The 23,474-nt window shown below is 41.1% G+C and overlaps 1 protein-coding gene across 4 annotated transcripts; it reads right to left on the bottom strand.

Annotated features, from left to right (window-relative positions):
- Positions 1 to 1,254: 1,254 nt before the first annotated feature.
- Positions 1,255 to 23,413, bottom strand: KBTBD8 (kelch repeat and BTB domain containing 8). 4 transcript variants are annotated; one of them, XR_014560573.1, is made up of 5 exons: positions 23,207 to 23,407; positions 15,796 to 16,006; positions 12,411 to 13,525; positions 3,807 to 5,911; positions 1,255 to 3,611 (listed from the first exon to the last, which is right to left on the bottom strand). XR_014560573.1 is itself a non-coding variant. In XM_083724273.1 (5 exons), exons 3-5 carry the CDS (start codon positions 15,942 to 15,944, stop codon positions 5,448 to 5,450), a joined length of 1,728 nt encoding a protein of 575 aa, XP_083580399.1. In that variant the 5' UTR covers positions 15,945 to 16,006; positions 21,948 to 21,993; positions 23,078 to 23,322; the 3' UTR covers positions 1,255 to 5,447. The 4 variants fall into 4 exon arrangements, 3 of the variants coding, with proteins under 3 accessions (XP_083580399.1, XP_083580398.1, XP_083580397.1); XM_083724273.1 differs by adding an exon at positions 21,948 to 21,993 and having other exon boundaries at positions 1,255 to 5,911; positions 23,078 to 23,322; XM_083724272.1 differs by adding an exon at positions 21,948 to 21,993 and having other exon boundaries at positions 1,255 to 5,911; positions 23,207 to 23,317.
- Between the last annotated feature and the right edge of the window lie 61 nt (positions 23,414 to 23,474).

The raw sequence follows: 23,474 nt of genomic DNA on the forward strand, positions 1-23,474 counted from the left end.
GGCTGGGACATGCAGAGCTCTTTTCAGCAATAACATGCAGATATCAACCCTTATCCTTTCTTCCATCAGTCTAGTGCTAACAATCTCCCGATGCTGCTTAAGCTATTATTATTATTATTATTATTATTATTATTATTATTATTATTATTATACTTATACTTATTAGACCCTGACTTTTCCCAAACTGGGGCTCAGGGTGCTAAGGCTTGTTAAGACATATCATGAGTATATAGAACATTGCTGCTTGAGAATGAGAAGAAAGGATTTGACTTCCTAGAAGCGATGCAGAATGTTCCTATTTGGGCAAATATTTAGAATCAAACTGCATATGATCCAAAGTCAGATGGATATGTTATTTATAAGAAAGAAGCTATGGGAAGCTTTAACGTGGAGCTCAGGGCTGTTTTTTCAGGGGCGAATTCTGTATGGTATATTTTACCTATTGAAGCTGGTATCAGCAGCCTGGAGCAAATACAGCTTTCTGAACCTAGGAGGATGGAGTGGGATGGGGTGGGGTGGGGAAGAGATTACAGAAAACCAAGCAGTTTGACCCTGAAGTACACAGGCTGGTTCACGAGTGATTACTCCTGAGCAGAACTGTGCTGGCATCAAGCAAGTTATCTAAATCTTTCTGCTTAGCGCAGCAGTGGCAATCCTTTATATAACTAATATAACTTAGGGTTGCTGTCATTATTAGGCTTGTGAAGATGATTTCAAACATTAGAATGGAAAGAGGGTGGGGAAGGGCACAATGCAGCTTGCAGGAACCAAACTATGGGATGCCACAAAGCAGTTACATTGGTGCTAGGATACCTGGCTGCAAAATGGAATTAGGTACCTCTCCTTGCCTTCCACCCTTGGCTCCAGAGTGTTGGGGAAACCCCAGAACAAATTTAGGGGGCACAGGGAATCTGTGTTGCACAGTCATTGTGCTAACAGAGGGGTGCCCAAACTTTTTTCAAAGAGGTCCAGATTTGATGAAGTGAACGTGTGTGAGGGCCAACCAAACTGAGCTTTTTTAAGGATTTTACCCCAGGACATATACTGTCACGGGGGCCAGATTAAATCAACCAGTGGGCCAGATTAGGCCCCCCGAAACAGACTTTGGACATACCTGTGCTAACAGAATTTTGTTGAGTACCACCCACATGTGAATGCTCAGTTTTAATACCAGACCACAGCCTTCCAGAAATGTGCTATGAACTTAAGACAATATTCATGCAAAACAATAAAAAAAAACACCGGAACCGGTCCTATTTGAACAGGTTTATTATAAGAAAAATTAACATGACATTAAGTAAAAATGCAAAAATTGTGCAATTATGGCAAAATGTTTAAAAAATCCACACATTTGCCCTCAGAGGACTACAGTACTTCTTACTAACATACCTGAGCACTGAACTTCTGATGTCAATTCTAAACAGGTTTTGGAACACAAGGAGTTTTGATATTATGCAAACTACATGCACTGCACACACAACAAAGCCAGCTGTAGTTGGGTAGAGGGGCAGCCCATCAGGCACACCACCACACAGCACCGCTTTTATTTCTGTGAGGCAAAGCAGTGGAGAATGCACTTGGCGGAGTGTTTCTTCAAATCAAAAAGTTTTGGAATAAAACTTGGATAGTTTTTCCAGCCTGTTTTCCAAAAAAAAAAAAAGCATTTAAAATGGAAAAGTAATGTCTCAAGAAGCTAAGCTAGAAGAACAATAAAAAGGGCAGATAGATCAAACATAGCCCTGCAGAGTTTAGCACAATTACAGTTTTGCCGTCTGTTCTCATGCTGTGCAGGGTTCGTTTTAAAATCAGATTTTTAAAAAGCAAGTTTTATACTGGCAATTTTCACTAGATAATTTAGAAGCATGTAAACAACTAAAATGTCTTGGTTAATATTAACTGCTTAAATTATTCATGCATAAGACTCAGTGTATTTCACCCCCATGGCAAAAAATTCAAGAGTTAGCTTTCAAGCACGCTACGACCAACCCCCCAACCCCCCAGTGTGAATGGTTAGACAAAAAAGATCTTTGTATTTAGTGCAGATAAAAATGAAAATTAAGAACAAACCTACTGTAGAATTAACCACAGCATATTCTATACATCACATGACAGGGTCATTTGCTAACTTAAACTATTTTTTAAAAATTTCAAGTCAGATTGACATTTCTACTAAATAAATACAGGAGATTGTCAAAAAGCAGCAACAAGTCTTGTAAAGATTTTCAACAGAACTTTGTTTTTTTTTGAAAGACACATAACACCTTCTTTGTAAAAAATAAAATACTAACAACTTTTATGGGAGGGTGCTTCAGAAAGTTTGCAGCTAAGAGGCTTACAACAGCGCAAATATAGCCAACTAAGGATTAAGAAAAGTTAAATATGTGAAAGCAACTGGATATGTGTGAACAGTATCCCCACCGTTAACTTATTTCAGAATTTAGTCACAGCAACTATGCTTTAGACATCGAAGCCTTAGCCTTTTAGAGAAGCACTTGAACTCGCATCTAAGGCATTACACTGACTGCACCTTAACATTTGAAGCATTGGGTTCATGTTCAACTATCAAGGGAACATTTCACTGTCCTTCATTCTTTTTCCATCGCTATTTCTTAATAGGATGGGCACACAAGACAGCCTTGTCATGCTGAATGGAAACTGATGAGCCATTCAGACACACTGCAGCACCAATTCACATCTCCAGTTGGCTACACAGAGACTAAGGTGCAGATTAGATGCTGTAGGCATACAGACTATTTTGCATGCAATTCTGCAGCACTGCTACTCCACGGATTAAGCATCATTGTGGCAATGTAGAGTTATGAACTTTTGCGAAGAAAAGTGAAGAAAAGCATTAGTTTTTTAGTTACCCAGCCTATATCGTTTACTAGCCTGACATCTCAATGCTGTTAAGAGAGACAATGAGGGGAAAAAATATAAACACATCATGACAGATGCGCACATTTTGTCTCTTATGTTCAGGTCACCGTACCTCGAGCACGGTACATAAAGAAACCCAAAGACAAAAGGCTTCTTGATGAATCTCTGGAAGATGAGGTATGTAACAGAACGAGGCTTTATTGTCCTTTCAGTTTCACAGTTGTGTTCAATGTATTGTGCAAGATTTAAAACATACAAACTCAAGTGGGATACGTTAGCACAAACGACTTGGGGATTACAAATTGATACTTACTGAATATTCTAAACGTAATCTCTTTAAACCACAGTTTCACTGACATGCGTATCTATAAAGTCAGAAATAGTTATCATCCTTGGGTATAAGGCCGGTCACCATCTTTCAAAGTGGAACTTAAATTGAATCAAGATGAAAGCAGGGCATGTTTCATTCTTGAGCAACCATGCTCCTCAACCTGTTCTCCCTGGCAAGGTATCGCCAGTAAGAGGCCTACTATTAATGCTTAGATCCTAAAGAGATGTTAACAAATCCTTAGTCACTCCAAATGAAAAGCTAGAAAGTCTTCTTAGACCTGGTCTGTACTTGACACTAAGCCAGTAAAAGAAAAATATCAACTATGGTTTAACATAAATGAGCAGCATGCTTGTACATGGAACTAATGCAGTGCTTCTTTTATTCTCCCCCCATTTCCACGGCGCTGCTGGTAAGCAAGCTAGAGTTATTATAGCAACTGAACACAGGCTCCTTGTTTTCTTTCCTCCAAAATAAAGCAGGAGTAGCAAGCCAGTAACAAAACGTTGGCTTCCAATTATTGTTTGTTTAGAGAGAAACCGACCACCAGCCTGGGTTTAGACATCATGACAAACTTGCCTCCCAGTAGCACCGCTGGAGCTCACCAAGTGAAATGGCACAGTGCTCATTCCAATTAAGCCAGAGTTTATTTTTAACCACGGTTTAAAACACCAGGGCTTTGTCCCAATGTACTGGATTCTTACTCTGTTCCAAAAGCTTTTATGTCTGGACTTCCTAAAGTGGCTACCCTTGGAGCACAAAGAAAGCTCAGTAGTGCAAACTTTCACATTATTCCACAAGTAACTGGAGTGCTTAAAATCAGGCAACAGTTAGAAGGATCCAATGGTACTGGCAAAAGCCAGAACTGCTTCTACATTAAGCTGACTGGGGGAAACCATTGTTTCATGAGAATTTGTCAGCTGCTAAGACAAGCACATGCCAAAACGGCAACAGAAGGAAACATAAGGTGATGAGTTAAGATGCCATATTTTTGAAGGATGGCTCAGTATTATTTTCCCAACAACCAGCTCTCACACAATACAATCTTATGCATGTTTACGTGGAATTAAGTTATTCCATGTTCAATGGAGTTTACCTCCCAGGTAAGTGGGAAAATAAGTGCAGCCTAACTCAACTTATTATGGATGACAAGAGATGTCACAAACTACACTGTTAAGTCTTACTGGAGGATGGACAAAAAAGTGCATTCAGCGCTTAACCTTCTAAAAGCTGGAACAACTCTCCCCAAACTAACAGACATTAATACTTTGCCTATCCTTATTCTATGCAAGAACAAATTTCACAAGAAAAAGTCAAAATAAAATAGAGGCTCATATACAAAGCACTAAGATACATGCTTAAGACTAGAGACATTAATACTAATGGAGTGCTGTAAATTAGCAGTCCCATTTGACCCATTTCAAACTTACAAGTATTAAAAATGTGCTAGCACCATTGGGTTTAAGCCCTTTATGGAGTGACCAATGTGTTCAACTGCTTTTGAAGCTATAAATTTAATTGGCAGAAAATGGTTCTTCTGATGCCACTGGAAGTTCAAGAGTAGACAATCACACACACTAAAACTCACAGAAAAGGAGTGATGCAGCCACCTAATGGAGACGTTTTTCAAGGTGGTAGCTCATGTTCTGCTGCAAATTTTGATATTTCTGCAGTAACTACCATAATTTATAAACATAAATATTTCAGTACCTTTATACATATGGAAGAGGTAAAAGGACCAGGAACTTGTCTATTTAGTGTCACTGAATCTAAAACAGCAAACTAGTGATATTGCCTCAGATTTTACCCGTATTTTAAATAAGTCACTTCAAACTTGCTCTCTTCACTTCAGCTATTCATGTTAGATTTTGCTCTCTGCATTACCCCAATCCACCTACTCTTGCTTTTAGTCAAACTGTCACTCTGAAACAACATGATCAAATGACTCTAGCAAAGAAAATGCTGATAATTGCACTTCGTAACCCACACCTTTCACCGCAGGAAAACATCCATTAGGAAACTAAACTACTAATTCCCTTCTCCCCACTGCAACCTTTAAAGAGCACCCATCCCCATGTAAAAAACCAAAAAAACAAACCACCAACCATTTCAGCTCACATTAAATACTGACAGAATTGAATTGGTTTTTTTCTTTAAAAACAGATTTTTCTGCTACCATTAAATACCAAAGTACTAAGGCCTTTTACCAATGAAAGGAGGAGGGGGTTGGGGACAGAAGAAGTTAAATAACTTTCTGAAGACACTGTGGATACAATTTAGCAACAGCACATTCAAAATGACGTCCAAGATCCCAAAGCTTATCTGGGGTTTCATACACCTTCTGCCACTGGTCAGTAACTTCATCGTACTGATAAAGAGAATTCTTCCTGCTGGTTCTGAAGACGTGTTCTTCAACAGTGACTTGAGTAGCTCGGACAAACAAATGAAGTTTATTTTTGAGGACGACGAGTTTAATGTATGGATTGATGGACTGGTCACATGGGAAATCCCTCTTTCGAGTCCACTTGTTCAACTCAATGTCATAGGCCTCTACGGTAAACATACGCTGATGGTTTCCACAGGTTCCAGCAATATAGTAGATGGAGTTGTTGTAGACAGCTGCCAAACCCTGGATCCTAGGCACAGTCATAGGAGTTAGGAAACCCCAGTAATCTTTTCGAGGATCATAGCAGAGAAAAAATTCTCCTAGGGAGAGAAAGGAAGAGAGACCAAAGCATAAGAACTTACAGTTTGCTCTAAGACGACAGTGGGCAAAGTCCAGAATACGAGATTTCCCTTTCTGGCTTTCCAAAGGACACCTCATCACAATGTCACCCTAGCTTAAGAGTCTCAAACTTTTAATGCATTTTTAAAATACAATTATTCTAGGACTTGTGTATGGTTACTCCACAAGATATCCAATATATACCTAATGCAACCCAACAACAGAGGGCCACAACCTTCAACATGCCCAACTATCTGCCATGCTGCCAAGGCCTGTTGAGAGTTTGGAATCTAACCACATTTGGAGGGCTATAGGTTCCACAGTATTGCTTCATACCGTGATAAAAAAAAGCCCATCCAATTTCCTAGATAGGCTTTTCTGACTATCTAGGAAGTTGGATGAAACTGAATTTAAATAGTTAAATTTAAACTAAAATAGTAATTGTTATGCTTTCCTTATATATTAAACATGCTGGTGAAAACTCATTTATCCCAATTTAAGAGGAGAGTTGCATTAACTTAGGTGGCAATCTTAAATGGGCTACCTAAATACCACTGAATTCCATGAACACTGCTGTTCATTAAAACCAGTTATCAGCTTTGTCCACTAGAGAGAGCTGACCATAGCAAACCTATCTGAGTGGTGTGCACTGCCATACTTCACCATGTAGAACTTAATAAGGTAGAAAACAGTTATGATTTCCCACATTAATTCACTTTCAGACATGTGACTCCTGGAACAGCATACATTTTGCTGAAACTCATAGGAATATCACCACCACCATCATCATTTGGGATAGCTTAGTCGGTAGAGCATAAGACTCTTAATCTCAGGGTCATGGGTTCAAGCCCCACGTTGGGCAAAAGATTCCCGCATTGCAGGAGGTTGGACTAGATGACCCTCGTGGTCCCTTCCAACTCTACAGTTCTATGATTCCATGATCATCATAATCATGCCTTTTACCTTAAAGTCCCAGGACAGATTGCAACAAGTACAGTATTGAAAACAGTTTAAAACAATTTCAATCAATAATACCAGTGCAATAACAGTTTGGGTAAAGCTAATACATTTGACAAGATAAACTAAAGCATTTACATCAACCATTTGCACTCACATCAACCTTTTTACTTTTTATTCTATTCTACATCTACTTTTGAACATCAGTGTCGAAATAAGTCTCTTTGTGCTGTTTCACTGCAGATTTAACAGAGACTGATAATAGCTACTTTCCCACTTACCTGGGATAGTTCAAAATACTCCAGGTTAACAGGTGCTAACCCAGAGTCCCTATTTTGGAGCACCTCTCCAGCAAGGTCTAACCTCTTTATATCAAAATCAGGCAAATTAGCTTTCAGTACACATGTAGATTATCTAGCTCAGACATAGGCAAACTCCGGCCGGCCAGATGTTTGGGACTACAATTCCCATCACCCCTAGCTAATAGGACCAGTGGTCAGGGATGATGGGAATTGTAATCCCAAACATCTGGAGTTTGTCTATGCCTGATCTAGCTGTACTTTTTTTGTCAGAAACTTTCCAATTTGTTTTATAAACCACATTTCCAAGTGTTTCCTACCACTGGTAGATATCCTTCGAATGTTTCCCTATTGAAGTGAGCCCTTTATCTCATTTAATTTCTTGACTCCTGGTAACCTGAGGTTCCCCCATTGGCAAAGCCCTGCTACTAATGGGGATAAGTTGTGTGCCATTTAAGTAGAGCACAGGCAGAGAAAAGAGACTGATTAGTATTATTATTTCACTTGTAGGTTTTCAAGAGTCTGATTAGAGGTTTTATTTTCTGCACCTTTTTTGCATAAGTGTGAATATTCAGCAGGAAGGACACTTTTCTTAGGCTCAGAGGCCCTCTAGAGTCTAAACCATTACTTGACATGTTCTCAGGCAGAGCTGCAGCAATAAAACATTTAGTATTTTGAACAGGAAGGACATTTAAATGCAACACCCTCCTATAAAATAGTTCTCATCAAGTTTTAAAATGGTTTAAGTTTAAAAACAGTTTGAGGGTTCTAGCAAAGCTTGTCCTCTGGTATAAACTCTATTGACTCTCTTTTTTGCAGTAGAGAGGGGGAGTTCGAAGTGAAATTTGCTCAATATAGGAAAAATATGCCAAAGTATTATTTCTTTCTGATTATGAAGCCTCTTTACCTTCTGTTATGCACCAACTTGTTATATATGGCAAGATATCTGGATTCACTGTTAACTTCACCAAATCTGAGTTTATGTATATGTACACCCCACCAAACCTACAAATGCACTGGTACAAACAACTGGCCTGCATCTCTGTAATATCTACTTTAAATACCTGGAAGTGAATATACCTAAGAATCTATCAAAACTAGAAAAATTGAACTTTACTGCCTTGATAAAAGAATTCACAATACTCAAAAAATCGTCATAGTTTACATTCTTGTGGCCGGGTAGTTTCTTTAGCAAAAATGGTGCTCTTTACTGCACAATCTTTCTTTATTCAGAGCTTAGCAATTCATTTCTCACATTAATTAATTGGCCCAAAATACGAAATTTTATTCATGCAAACCAGAGACCTCAACGACCTCATAAAACCCTTTATAGTCAAGAAAGGAGGAGGTATAGCAATACCTAACCTAAAAAGGTAAGGACTTTGCTCCCTTACTTACACAATATTCTTTTGATTTTACAAGGCTCAGACCAGGTCCCATGGTTAAAAAAGGAGGATGATGCGTCAAGACTTTATGCATTCACTCCCTTATCAGAAAATGAACAAGAAGACATCAGAAGACATTATTAACCCATTTCTAAAATCAGATTTGACCATGTGGGAGACTGAAACATTTACCTTTTGATTTCCTTTAGTCCCAAGAACTCAACATTCTTCCTTGTGCACAGCAGCCAATTCAGGCTCATTTGAAAAGTGGGAAACAGTGGGATTATATAAACTCAGAATCTTCTACGTTTATCAAAAGCCCTTTACAGCTCCAGAAATAAATTTTATATTGGGAGATATACCAGGTGGCTGGTTGGAGATACACATTATAAATTTTCTAAATCAGCCAAATATAAGGATTCAAGCATTACACGGCTTAAGTAGTTTTGAGCAACTACTCAACTCAACCAACCCTCTGGGAAGGGGAATCAACTCCCAACTATATAAAATCCTCACACAATTGACTACCCTTCTTCTTACTTCATGAAGACTAAAATGGGAAAGAGATTTTTGAGACTTAGAGTAAAAACTCTGGGAACAAATTTGGAATAAGCTACCATTTGGCTCCATCTCAATTAGAACTCGAGAAAAGCACATCACTGGTACATGTGCCCAGACAAATTATATGGATTTAATCTTAACTCCAATACTTTGGCCACCTCATAAGAAGAGAAAACTGCCTGGAAAGGACCCTGATGTTGGGAAAGATTGAGGGCACAAGGAGAAGGGGACAACAGAGGACAAGATGGTTGGATAGTGTTCCTGAAGCTACCAACATGAGTTTGACCAAACTGCGGGAGGCAATGGAAGACAGGCGTGCCTGGCATGCTCTGGTCCATGTGGTCACTAAGAGTCGGACACGATAAACAACTAAACAACAACAAAATCTTAACACATCCAACCTTTGCTGGCAAGAATGCAATTTACCTTGCTCTCCAGTACATGTGGTGGTTTTGCCCCAAAATTATTCCCTTTTGGAAAAAAGTTATTCAAACAATTAATCAAATGCTGAGACAAACACTGCAACCAGACCCAAAATTAGCCCTACTTTCTTATTTTACCCCCTAGATTAAGAACATTAAGAACCAATAAAGACTTCATCCTCCATTTATTAAATGCAGCTAATTACTTTAAATGCAAATCTTTCTGAAGCCTCGATTTCACAAGTATGGGGCATCAGGCTTATGGATAAATTAACCATTTCACAAAAGGAATATTGATCTGGGACTCACACCTTCCACACAACATGGTAGCCTTTTGTTAACTTTGTTAAGACAATTGAACTTGGTTTTCACCCTCCATCTACTCATGGAACCTCATATAGACACTTTCATATTATTGCCTTTCTTGGAACGTCTAAAACTGCAACCATCAGCTGGTATTTTTCTTTCTTTTCTGTACAACCGCTAAGCTCTGTTTTCCTTGTACGGATATGTTTTATTATTTGAAATTAAAAACCAGTTTAAAAAAATGAAAGATGGGAAACCTTCCGCTGGAGGTTGTCTGCACTCTTAACTTTCCCCATGGACAGATATGATGGGAGTGCTAAACCAACATCAAGAGGGCCACTGCTGCCCCACCCCTGACCAAGTATGAAGGCAGCCCTGTTTAGGGAAGTTTTTAATATTTGATGTTTTATTCTGTTTTTAATCTGTTGGGAGCCGAGTGGCTGGGGAAACCCAGCTGGATGGGCAGGGTAGAAATAAATTATTATTAATTATTAATTATTAATACTTATTATTATTATTATTATTATTATTATTATTATTCAGGGCAAGGAAAAATGAGAAGTATTAGTCTAAATGTCTTTTGCCTAGTCATAGGCAGCAGCCCCATTGTAATAGGAAAACACAATTTCCCAGGAATTCTGCTTCTTTTTCAACCCTTTCCACCTCACTACAGGAACCACCTCACTTCAATCACTTTGCATAATGTTAGACTACAGAAGAGGTGGAACTGAACCAGATTTTATCAGTAAAAGGGACTTAAAATGTTATGTGCTACGAATCCTCCAAGACAGAAAGGAAGCTACAATACATCTACCTGACCTTTTTTTGCCTGCCCTGCTACTGTCTCTCTTTGAAGCAGCACAATAAAGCTAGGGAGGAAAGGGGGGGGGGGACTGCTGATGCCAAGTGTGGGTCCATTTATAAAGGAGCATCAAATCCCATAAAAATGTCAGATGCATGTTATCCTACTATTAATTTCAGCCATTTTCACCATCCCATTTCCACACACACTCTCATCTTGTTATATTATAGGTCTCCATGAATCTCCAGAACACTCCTACCAAATCCAGGGATTTCCTGGATTAACTAGGTTTGCTTCAATATCAATCACAAGGCTACTCTAAAAGCCATTTCTATAGAGGCAGCCTACCTAGTGATTTGAAACAGAACAATTCTATTTAAGCCAAGGGTTTGGTGACTTGAGGAAGGCTGCTCTGTTGGTAGGGGCAGCACTGGGGTATAGATGCAAAAGAAGGATCGGATGGATGGAAGATAGGCAAGCAAAGAGGATGACTAGTTTATTCCTTCCCATCCATAACTAATTATTGCTGGCTCCCCTTATTTATGAATGTGCATATGAACTTAGAAAAATGGCACAGATTAGAAAGAATACTTGGGGGGAGTGGGAGCAGAAATCACAGAATCATATTCAGAGTCAAGTGCTGCATAGAAGATCCAGAATTTCCTTATACCCAGTGATGCAAGGTTTTTTTTTGGGGGGGGGAATCTCAATGCAAATTAGGCTAAATTGCATAAGATAATATGCACTGATAATTTTCTAAGGCCCTAGAGAGTGACCTAATTTAGTGTGTTGCATTTAACAAAGGAAGCCAACAACTTTGTACTCCCACACTTGTATAATACAGTTGTACATCAGAAGTCAAACAGAATCTGTTCCGGAAGTCCGTTCAACTTTCAAAGCGCAGCTTCTGATTGGACCTTCAGCTTCCGAAAGAACATTCGAAAACCGGAACACTCACTTATGGCCTTTGATTGGAACGTTCAACTCCCAAGGTGTTCGGGAGCCGAGGTATGACTGTATTTTATTTGCAACTGGCATCCAATCACTGTTACTAATGAACTTATGAAATGGAATATTTTCCAAGGAAAAATTAAGCACTAGAGAGTTCTGACAAATTGTCCGTTTTGACAAATGTTCCACCCCACGTCACTGCTTATACCTAATCTGACTAGTCTTTTCTGAATGACAGTAACTTCCCAGGTCCTCACAGTGACAGGTCTTTGCCAGCCTTGCTACCCAAAGTCCTTTTCACTAGTATTGTTAGGAACTAAATATAGGACTTTCCACATGCAAGCCATGTACTCAGCCCCTGAGCTATGGCCCAGTCAATAATGCTGCTCATGTTTCCTGAAATCATTCACTTTGTGTTGTGGACAGCAATCCCAGTACATTCTACCATGACTTAAGTAGTGGAATATGTTGTAACATCAACTACACACAATACCATATTTCTCCTCCATCAAGTAATAACTACTGGCAGTATGTGTCAAGCCAATGCTAAGCCATGGATACAAACTAGTATTACCTAGTATTACCAAGATAAAAAAGCAGGCAATACATAGGTCACTGAGTAATTAACTTCCCTTTGCCTACAGTTTAGGTGGACATAAGTAGAAGCTTTCCTTTATACAAGCTATAACCCTCAATAAAGTTATTCAGAAGTAAAGGACTGAATGAGAATTTTTCTGTGAAACGTTCCACTTGTAGACGCTCCCACACATATACCACAGGGACACAAAGCATCTTACCCTGTAAAACATAGATATTGTCTTTATATTCCACAGCATTATGAAACTCCATTGCTACAGGCATTGGACAGACAGCTGTCCAGCAGTTCTCTCGGCCATCATAACACTCCACAGATTTCAGGGAGTTGCGCCCATCTCCTTCATACACCCGACCACCTATTGCATACAATTTACCACAGCAATGAACCAGTTTGCAGCCTATTCTGGCACGAAGCAGTGGAGTCTTAGGGAGCCATCTATTGCCTGAATGATCATACATCCAGAAGTCACTTTCTGCCCTGTGGTCTATGGAGACCTCACTGCTGCTTGGTCTGTACCCTCCAGCAATGTAAATGTCATTGTCGGGAGACACAAGAATCCCCACTTCCCGCAAATCATTGGGTGGTTTGCATAGTTTGAACACTCTCCCTGTGACGGAATCTAAACAAGGCACTGTTTGCTTCTTTCCTGAGTGTTTGTGGGCAGCATCAAAGCAGATGATCATTTCTGAAGCAGTCATTCCAAGCCTTTGGGTATAGCCATTGGCACTACTTTCTCCTTTCTGTACACAGTTTTGGGCTATAGCCTGTGCAAACATGGGAGGAATTTTCTCTACGAATGCTTCATCCAACAGGGGCATGCGGATGCATTTGGCAAAAATTTCCGGCAAGTGGACTTCTCTTTTGTTGGGTTCATGCTCAAACCATCTTATAATGCTTTCATAGACATGCTCTTCCTTGTCGACGTTTAAATCATTGCTGTCCAGGATGCTTATGAGTTGGTCCTTCCTCAGTTGGAGAAACTCTTGTTCTTTGGTGACACTCAGGAACTTTTTACGAATGTAATCTTGTGAGCTCACTTTCAGTTCCTGATGCCCATAATGATCAGCAAAGATAAACACTCCAATGGAGTTCTGAGGATCCAAATGACTGATCATGTATTTAGCACACTGGTCCTGGATAGAAGGGATCTGGAAGATACTAGCTGCAGTGAACAAAGCTTGGACATTGGCCTCTGTCAGTGTTACTCTGGAGGTATATGCATAGTTCAGTACTAAATGCATGGACTCTGCTTCAACACCAACAATCCGAACTTCTTTCTGGGTACTCTCAGTAAGGCCACTAGTGAACATTGATCTACAAAACAAAAATATGCAGAGTTATTTATAAGGAACTACTGTTAACATGCCAACAGTAAGCTAATCTTTGTATTAACAATTACCTAATCAGTTTGGTTTTTGTAGAATACCAGTCACATTTCTAATCTTAGATTGCTGTCTCAAACCATTTACTCAGACAACTGAACAGACTTCTGACTTTTATTGAGCCACCATCCACTGATGGTATACAAATATGCATGCTATTGCTCAGGGCAGGGATTGCAACACAAGGCAAGCAAGGTTTCTTTTGCAACCACTGCAGTGAATAGCTATATATTATATACCACCTACGTTGCTGTTCCCAGCAGTTCATGCTAAATAGTCTGACTCCTGTGGTAATGAATTAAACGTTCTGCTATAGTTGCATATTGCAGCAATGCAACTCTGTGAAGCTGCATTAGCAGACCACAACTACATACATGACCAGAGTAACTGCCTATCATAGACAAGCAGCCACATCCACACTGCCAAGCCTAGGTTCAGCACAGTGAATGACCCTACAGAAAAAGAGCCTCCCACCTCTGATTTAAACAATTAAGTTAATAAAGTTCTTAAGCGTACAAGCAGTTTCTACTGTTCCAAGTTGGATTAGTTTTGATGCAGTATAAAATACTCACGGGGCTTGAAAGCAACCAGTTTTGCCATTTTTCTTCCACTGAGGATACCCACAACTTCCTTGAGCTAGGAAGTGTAAGGAGGTAAAAATGGACTGAACTGATTTTCTGTGTAACAAATATTCTTGTAGGAGGAGCTAACAGGAATAATTCAGCTTTGTTGAAATTGCCTAAAGTCATCTTATTTTGAAACTGTTTACTTGAGTCTGTTTCAACATAATGGGCAAAAGGGGGAAGAAACAGAAAAGAGGCTTCCAGCTACATACCTCTTTATTAGGGATCAAAAAGAAGAAGGGGGAAAAGGGAAGCTCTCAGATCAAAATTGGTATAATAAACTTAAGGGTAGACAAACTTTCCCAGGCACAAAGAGCCAATGGTGCAAATACCAAATAGGAACTAGGGTGCAGTGGGAGAGCTCTAAGTTTGTACTTTACTTACATGCTCCCCATTTACTCAGTTGCCTCATTTCATCTCTTTTCCTTCATCAGCAATTTCAGACTGGACAGGAATAATGCATTCCTGTTTGTCTGCAGTTTCACTCAGTAACAAACCCATGAAGGGATAGAGAGAAATGTGGTAGCACTTGTGCAGAACCTGAAACTGGCCAGAGATCTTAGGTCTGTTTTAGTTTTTTTACATGGATATGCCTTCTCCAGACTTTTAGAGTGGTAGAACACCTTGGTGGACAAAGGAGGAGACCCTATTTTCCCCAACGGAAAGCAGCCCTTGGCATATTTTTCTTGGTTTATGTTTGTTGCTGTTCAGCCAGAAGCCTTATTTTTTTCACGTGCTGGGCATGATTTCTGTCAACCAGGCAACTGTCTTTCCATTCCTCAGCATAACACAGTGGCATGCAAAGTTTGCTGGAATGCAAGCAAATATAGTTCCATTCTTCTAAGCATGTGCAATATCTTTTAAAATAGTGTATTTGTTCGCCTTTGGGGAGAAGGGCAAGATATAAAATCAAAATAAATAAATAAAAAGGCTATGTTCACTGTTGCAACCTATCTGAAATCACATTACACCAGCAACCAATTATAATTGCCTGAAAAACTCATTTTTCTTTTCAATGTATTCATTACATAGTCAACACTAAATAACCCAACACAAGTACTGAATACCACCTCTTTTTTGCCAGTTCCATACCTGTCAGATTTAACATTTAAGTTGTGATCACTGTACAGTTCCCTAGTGGCAAAACTAGACCTCCGGATATAGGGCAGCATATAAATTCAATTAATAATAATAATAATAATAACAATAATAATAATAATAATAATAATAATAATAATAGCAGCCTCGCTCTGAGCATAATACAAGGCCGAATGTCCAAGGCTGTAAAGCACTCTTGCAAATTAGCAATACTTCATACATTTATAATACCACAGTCTACCTCATTTATTCAACTGGTTAGCAGAACATCTGCCTGGAGAATAAGTTTGGTGAAAAAGAATACATCACATTTCATATTGATATGGAAACGTGATTAATCAATCCAGAAGTCTGTAATGCACAAACTTCTACTGCCATTATTCCTAAACCTTAAATGAATGTCTGCACATTAATATTGAATGCAACAGCTAAAATATAATGCATGGAACACTTAACACAATGCATTGCTCTCAAAATGTACCTGAAGTAAGGACTGATTGCAGCAAGAACATTCCGATGACAAGAAAAAGTTTTCCCATGATCTACTTCCACCACAATATCTGTCAGCTGTCTTTCATCATACATTGCTTTGAGCTGCTGGAGAATGCTACAAGCATGGGAGGGATCCATCCCAACGCTGGCTGTGCTTGAAACAGGAGTTCCATTCAATATTTGTGAGAATTTGCTCAGTTCTGGTAAAACATTGAAACAAATAAAATTTAGCACAGAGTAAAAAGAGAAGACTCACAATCTTCTTGCATGTTTTCATGGATCAAGAAACGAGTCGTATTTTATACGTTGTGAACACTAGTTCTTACACCCTGAAGGAGACAGGAGCAGATTAAGATGCCTTCCCAAGACTTCACACAAGCTACAACACATACTAGGCCTTACAGATTTCTTTTTTCAGCAGTCACCTTGTGGTACAATTCCATACATCTCTTAGGCAAGAGATTCAGTACACATTAAACCATGGTTTACCATCACATGGATGAGCATGAACAAGCCCAAGCAAAGCATCAGCCTTGCACACTCCCACACACTCACATCCCTGATACAACAAGAACTGCAACTTTTGGAAGAGTTTCATTTTTCAGTAATCCAAGCTTAGTGCCACATTCGAACCACAGATCTTGTTTTAAAGCGAACTCTGGTAAATTTAATAACACACCAGCTTCTTAACTCATCAGCACTTCACTGATTTAGCAGCAACTCAAAGGTTGGCAAATGGTTTCTTCAAAGTACTATTTTGTGAATTTTCTAAAATTAAATTCCTGTACTGAAAGAACTGAAACCATTGTGGACTTTCATTTCTTCTTAAATTTGGGCACCCCTTTCTTATTTTTTTAAAATATTTGCATGGTAGCAGTGCTACTTTTGCAACCCACCTCAGGTCCAGCAGCAACCCAACAGTTGGTCCTGATGAACTTAAAAGGGCTCAATTGTTTTTGTACTTATCCCAGTGTATCTATAACTGAAACACTCACAGACTTCCAATAACCACACCAACTGGAATTGAAAGCTGTTTTATATATTGGACATAGTGACACTTTCTCCACAGAGAAGATTGGGCTGGATGAATTTTCTACAACTTTTTAAAGACATGCCAGTGTTGCCTCACATCAGCATCTAACAATAGAATTAAGAGGGCTAAGCTTCCATTATTACAGAACGACCACAAAACAGGCGTTAAGAACATACTACGCCATGCAAAAAAATTTAATTAAAGGTGCTCTATAATAATGCAATCTCATTTTTGTTTTGAAAGCTACAACTTTAACCATCCACAAAAATTTCAGAGGAACGCTTCAAACATCTTCTTCATCCTATCCCCACAGAACACCAGAGTTCTTAGGGTTCAGATTTAGATTGAATGAAACCAGGGTCCATTCTTCCCATATATTCAGATACTATGAACCCGTAATCTTCAGCTGGTGAACAGGACTATGCAATAAATCAAAATATGCTGAATTGTATTGAAATAACATCGTGGTAAGTGTTTCAACAAGGCAATATACCATTGAACAAAAGCTGAAGAGTTAACAGCTTCTCACGGGGTAGCCCAGCTGAACCATACCTTGCAGATAATTTGCAGGCACTGTCTCCAGCATTTTTTGTTCTCTCCCTCCACCCTCCTAACCAATAAAAAATGACAATAAGCCCTCACACAAACCAGCAAACTCTTTCAGCTTCACCAGTATCTTTCCATTTAGAGCTCAGCTAATCATGCAGAGCCTGCAAACAATTCCACAACTAGACAATCAAAGAGGCAAAGTAACCAAAAAACTGGAAAGCACTTCTTTCTTTCCTCACCAGTGAAAAAAAGAGGAAGAGGTTTTATTTTTATTTTCTGGGGGTGTTTATGTTGTTGGTTCCCCCTATATAGCTTTCCTCCATATTAAGAAGGGTGCTTTTTGGAATGTAAAGGAGACTGTATTTTTGCTTGCTTGCCCTCCCTCCCTCCCTCCCTTTGATTTTTGGTGGGATGGGGGCTTTTGGGGGGCCTTCTGGGGGGGGGGGGAATGGAGGGAAGAAGATTTAGCGGGCTGCCTTATGATGAAATGGGAGGTTGGGTACTGTGTGAGAATGATGAGGAGGGTATTTTTCAGTAAGCAGTGAAAGCAAATGTGTGTCTACTCACAAGCAAGCCTTACTGAATTCAATGGGGCTTACTCCCAGGAAAGTAAAAGTAAGTTTAGTTGAACTCAGTGAGACATGCATGCAGATTCCACTTAGACCTCTGAGTGAGGAAACAGATGCAACTTGACTAGTAAATCACTTAAACTACTCATAAATTAGTTGAAAATATAATATATAGAAGCTTCTTTAATATTTTTATTAAATCTACTACTTCCTTACATTTTAAGGCCATCCACCATCCAGGGAGCCTCGTGAAGGCCCTCTGCTGCGGCAGGGAAGTGCGGCACACCCTCTGCGAGGAGGTACAGTGGGACCCTCTGCTGCCACGGGGAGGCACAGCAAAGCCCACTGCTGCTGCGGGTAAGCAGGGCACACCCTCCGCAGATACAGGGAGGTATGGCGAGACCCTCTGCCACTGCAGGGAGGCGTGAGAAGGCCCTCCACCACTGCATATATCGTGATATAGGTGAAAAGATAAAGGACGCCTGCATAGTTAAGTCCAGTCAAAGGCGACTATGGGGTGCGGCGCTCATCTCACTTTCAGGCAGAGGGAGCTGGCGTTTGTCCACAGACAGCTTTCCGGGTCATGTGGCCAGCATGACTAAACCGCTTCTGGTGCAAGGGGACACCGTGATGGAAACCAGAACGCACGGAAATGCCATTTACCTTCCCACCACAGTGGTTCCTATTTATCTACTTGCACTGGCGTGCTTCCGAACTGTTAGGTTGGCAGGAGGTATCATGAAATTTAACTGGTGATATATTGTGATGTTGAAAACAAGATATCACCCAGCCCTACTGGTGAAACAGGATCCACTAACATTCATCTGACCTAAAGTGGGTGCAAAATTAGAGTTACCAAAGTACAAATTTAATATAGAAAAGGTCCCCAAATGCATGTCTGGGCTAAAGGTGGGTCCCAGGTCTGAAAAGGTTGAGAACTACAGCTCTAAACAATTTTTAAAAATCATTCCATAATTATTAATCACTTTACACAAAGCAGTCAAACAAGAATCTCAACCCCTCTCATGCCTTCAGCTAAAATGAAGCTTGTACAATATATACTTGAAAATGAGAACATTATGAGACTCCACAACAATGTAGATCTACTGGATGTATTCACTTCTCTATGACTGCATTATCTGCCTGTGCCCTACCATTCATTCATTTGCTGTTTACAATGCCCAAGTCATGAATATGTTTTCCTATTTTCATTAAAAAAAAAAAAATTCTTCATAAGCGGAAGAACTTAGAAATTGTAACTAACAAAGTAGATCAGCAGAATTAAACACCTGACTGATAAACACAGGAAGATGCCTTATACAAAGTCAAAACAATGGTCCACCTAGCTTAGTATTGTCTACTGATTGGCAGCAGCTGGAACTCAACTGATGCTTAGGGGCCTTTTCTCGAAAATAATCAATTTTCATGGGGGATGCGGCCAGTTGCTTAATCTCCATAAACCTTGCACTCTGTTGTACTCATACTCTGTCCCTGGACTTCCCAGTAGTATCTGAACAGCCACTGTTAAAAGTAGAACGCTGAAACAAGAACCTTGGCCTTGACTTTTCTTAAACTTAAAAGAACTACTAATTCCTTCATCATGGCAAACTAAGCATTTCTGTCAAAGCCCAAGACACCATGTTCCTAGCTCCTGCACTGCTAATTTTTTTTAAAGGGGGGTTGGGGACAGGGATAAGATGTTAGTACTGAGGCAACTAATACTAGGGCAAGGGGACTGATGTAATGGTATCAGTTTGCAATCTCCAAAATCAGGAATTTGTATTAGGTGCAGCAGAAGTAATACATTTTTTAAACCCCAACAGGCCATAATAAGGCCTCCCCAGGCATTATGTTTGCTTGTCTTCCTCATATTTATTGAAAACAGATAGCCTGATTATAAGGTTGGAAGCAAGAGTTGAGTTTTCTTACCTTACTCCTCTTTCATCTTTAGCTCCAAGTCTTTAGCTCTCTGTGTATTGGTAGAGTTTCCAAATGCTTAGATACAAGTATCCAACCCATTAAGAGTACAGTGGTACCTCGGGTTAGGTACTACATTCCGGAGGTCCGTTCTTAACCTGAAACTGTTCTTAACCTGAAGCACCACTTTAGCTAATGGGGCCTTCTGCTGCCGCCGGAGCACAATTTCTGTTCTCATCCTGAAGCAAAGCTCTTAACCCGAGGTAATATTTCTGGGTTAGCGGAGTCTGTAACCTGAAGCGTATGTATTACAGCGGTACCTCAGGTTACAAACACCTTGGGTTACAAACTCTGCTAACCCGGAAGTAGTACCTCGGGTTACAAACTTTGCCCCAGGATGAGAATGAAAATCATGCGACGGCAGTAGCGGGAGGCCCCATTAGCGAAAACACACCTCAGTTTAAGAACGGTTTCGGGTTAAGAATGGACCCCCGGAACGAATTAAGTTCGTAACCTGAGGTACCGCTGTAATAAGTGATTTGCAGTTTTGGTTCATAATTAAAGCTTTAATCATATGCTACTTCTGTACTATGAGAAACAATTCTGTACTGGGGAAGTAAACCTGCTTATGATTTATCACCACTCAATGCTGGCTAGAGCAAAACTTCATATGGATTGGAAATAGGCTAATGTTTGTAACCAACTGACAAAAATAAAATAAAAGCCCTGAAAGACCTATTATGCATTTTACCTCTGTGATAAGATCTTAAAAAAACTGACATAAATTGCATTTAATCTAATTATCTTTAAAATCTATGCCACAACCATTAGTAAAGGTAAAGGTAAAGGTACCCCTGCCCGTACGGGCCAGTCTTGACAGACTCTGGGGTTGTGCGCCCATCTCACTCAAGAGGCCAGGGGCCAGCGCTGTCCGGAGACACTTCCGGGTCACGTGGCCAGCGTGACATCGCTGCTCTGGCGAGCCAGAGCCGCACACGGAAACGCCGTTTACCTTCCCGCTGGTAAGCGGTCCCTATTTATCTACTTGCACCCGGAGGTGCTTTCGAACTGCTAGGTTGGCAGGCGCTGGGACCGAGCAGCGGGAGCGCACCCCGCCGCAGGGATTCGAACCGCCGACCTTTCAATCGGCAAGTCCTAGGCGCTGAGGCTTTAACCCACAGCGCCACCTGCGTCCCGCCACAACCATTAGTACATAATGAAAAAAGACGACAAAGCATAAAAATCTTGCAAGGAGTGCCAAGAAAAGTAACAATTAAGCAACCTTTTGTTAACGCAACAAAGCAAGCAGAATTCCCAGAGGGGAAGATTGGGTATTTAAACGTATTACAAATCCCATTCTACTATCAAAACACTCTTAATCTGGATACTTCTGCTTCCACTATCAAGTCTGAGAATTCTTACATGTTACTTCACCTATCTCTTGCACAGTAACTGACTTATCCTGCCCAAGTTTTATGTCTGCTGAGACAACCACTGTCACAAACTTTCAGTCTTTGAAGTTTTGCCCTATCCACCCCTACAAGGCACCTCTGAAGAGTTTATTCCTTATCTCTTCCAGCATTTGTGGGTCAGGGCTGGTTTTTGGGAAGATCTCTCTGCCTTGCAGATTTTTCATTCAATATTTTAAGGAGATGGCTGGTGTCAATTTGTATGCTATATTGTATTGCTTGAATACCACATGTGGCTGAGGAAATTCAGCCAGATAGGCGTGGTACAAGTAATAACGTTGTTGTTGTTGACCTTTTGGGAGCCTTTTTCTTGAAAAAGTGGGACAGAACTTTAACATGAGTCCACAATTGCCTGTTCTTGGAAAGCTATCCTACAATGGAGACAGTTTGGAAGGTGTTCTACGTGCCCACAAAGTGCAGCTTGAAATCACAGCCAATCTTCATGATATAGTTGGGGGTTGGGGTTGATAATGCTTGCCAAGCAACTATGGCAACTGCATTTTGTAGTTTCTTGACAATAACTGAACAATTTTGCATTTGATAGTGAATTCATCTACTGCCTCAGATAAGTGTCTAGTCATTTAATGATATCTAGTGCACTCACCAATTGCCTTATCCAGGTCCTCCCTGTTTCCACATACCCCAGGACCCTACCGAGGAAACATATTTTCAAGCCACTTAATTTACATGTACAGTGGTACCTCGGGTTAAGTACTTAATTCGTTCCAGAGGTCCGTTCTTAACCTGAAACTGTTCTTAACCTAAGGTACCACTTTAGCTAATGGGGCCTCCCGCTGCCGCCATGCCGCCAGAGCACAATTTCTGTTCTCATCCTGAAGCAAAGTTCTTAACCTGAAGCACTATTTCTGGGTTAGTGGAGTTTGTAACCTGAAGCATATGTAACCCAAGGTACCACTGTACATTCATCACACAGAAATGCTGCATATTGACAAAGTCCTATGCATTTCAGCTATACAACCTCCAAATCCAGACGCTGTTGCTGACAGACATTGGCATGTGCGTGCCAGAGATAAGAGATGTTTGGAGAGGCTCCTTCTAATTATTATCCTTTTACCTCACCCCAGCACCCCAGCCCTCCTTCCTACACAACAGGAAGCTATCCCTCTTCCAAGATGGCACATGTGGCGAGTCAGACCCCACCCACGCCCACCCCAAAACCCAAGGGCCACTTATCTGATTCAAAACTGCCGCCGTCCTACCCACACAAATGCTTAAATGAATTAAAAACCTGCCTAACTAACTGGGGCTGCTAACCTACACACACACACAAACACTTACCTGCCAGAAAGCCCTAGTGAGAACAGTGGGGCCTATTTCTGAGTAGGGGGGACGTGTGTAAGGCTTCTTGACTGACACCTCCCACACTTGTCTATACCCAGCTCAGAACACATACACAGCACAAGGAAGTGCCATGGGCGCTGATGCGTCTTGATTAAGTTGACAACCCTTCCCAGCACATTTGGACTTCGCAAATAGCAATAATAATAGTAATAATAATATCCAACACCAATCTCACAAAGACGCCCCCGCCATATAATCAGCAACGCCCCCCCCCCACTTTGGTGCATCCACCCCCCACCACCCTCAATACCCTTGCAATGGAACTGCCCCTCCCAGCAGCCAGGCCTCGAAAGCCCCTCGCGGACTACCTCGCGCGCCCACCTGCCCCGCCCCACGCCAACCGCCTTCAGGCCCCGGCCCAGCTGCGCCCACCTCCCACGGCAGCCATACTGCGGGGCGGGCGAGGGGAAGGGTGAGTGGGTGGGCCCACCACGAGGCTGGGGGGGGGGGAGGAGGAAGAAGAAGGGGGGGCTCCGAAGCTTCTCTCTCACACACACACACCCTTTAATGCCTTCCTCGGCTACCCTCCCGTCGAGAGCGGATCACGCCGCCGCCAGCGCGGCCTCCAGTCGGCTCCGCCAAAGGACGGGCTCCCCCGCCCGCCCTACTTCACAGACGCGCCGCACGCTCGCGAGCGCGGATTGGCCGGCGAGTGCTCGGTCGCCGCTGGGAGTTGTAGTTTTAATATGTGTGCGCGCGCGTGCGTGTCGTCTGTGTTCTGCGGGATTGGGTGTGTCCCAGTCGCAGCAGCGGGACTCCCGCGCAGTGC

This window comes from Podarcis gaigeae (assembly GCF_964106915.1).
Source record: "Podarcis gaigeae genome assembly, chromosome: 2".
NCBI classification, from domain to species: Eukaryota; Metazoa; Chordata; class Lepidosauria; order Squamata; family Lacertidae; genus Podarcis; species Podarcis gaigeae.

Coding starts and splice junctions, on each gene's coding strand:
- KBTBD8 (XM_083724271.1), bottom strand. CDS start 15,944: ATGGATCCCTCCCATGCTTGTAGCATTCTCCAGCAGCTCAAAGCAATG. Junction 13,526..15,795: donor GCAATCAGTCCTTACTTCAG/GTACATTTTGAG, acceptor TTTGTTTTGTAG/ATCAATGTTCACTAGTGGCC. Junction 5,912..12,410: donor CAATATCTATGTTTTACAGG/GTAAGATGCTTT, acceptor TTCTCTCCCTAG/GAGAATTTTTTCTCTGCTAT.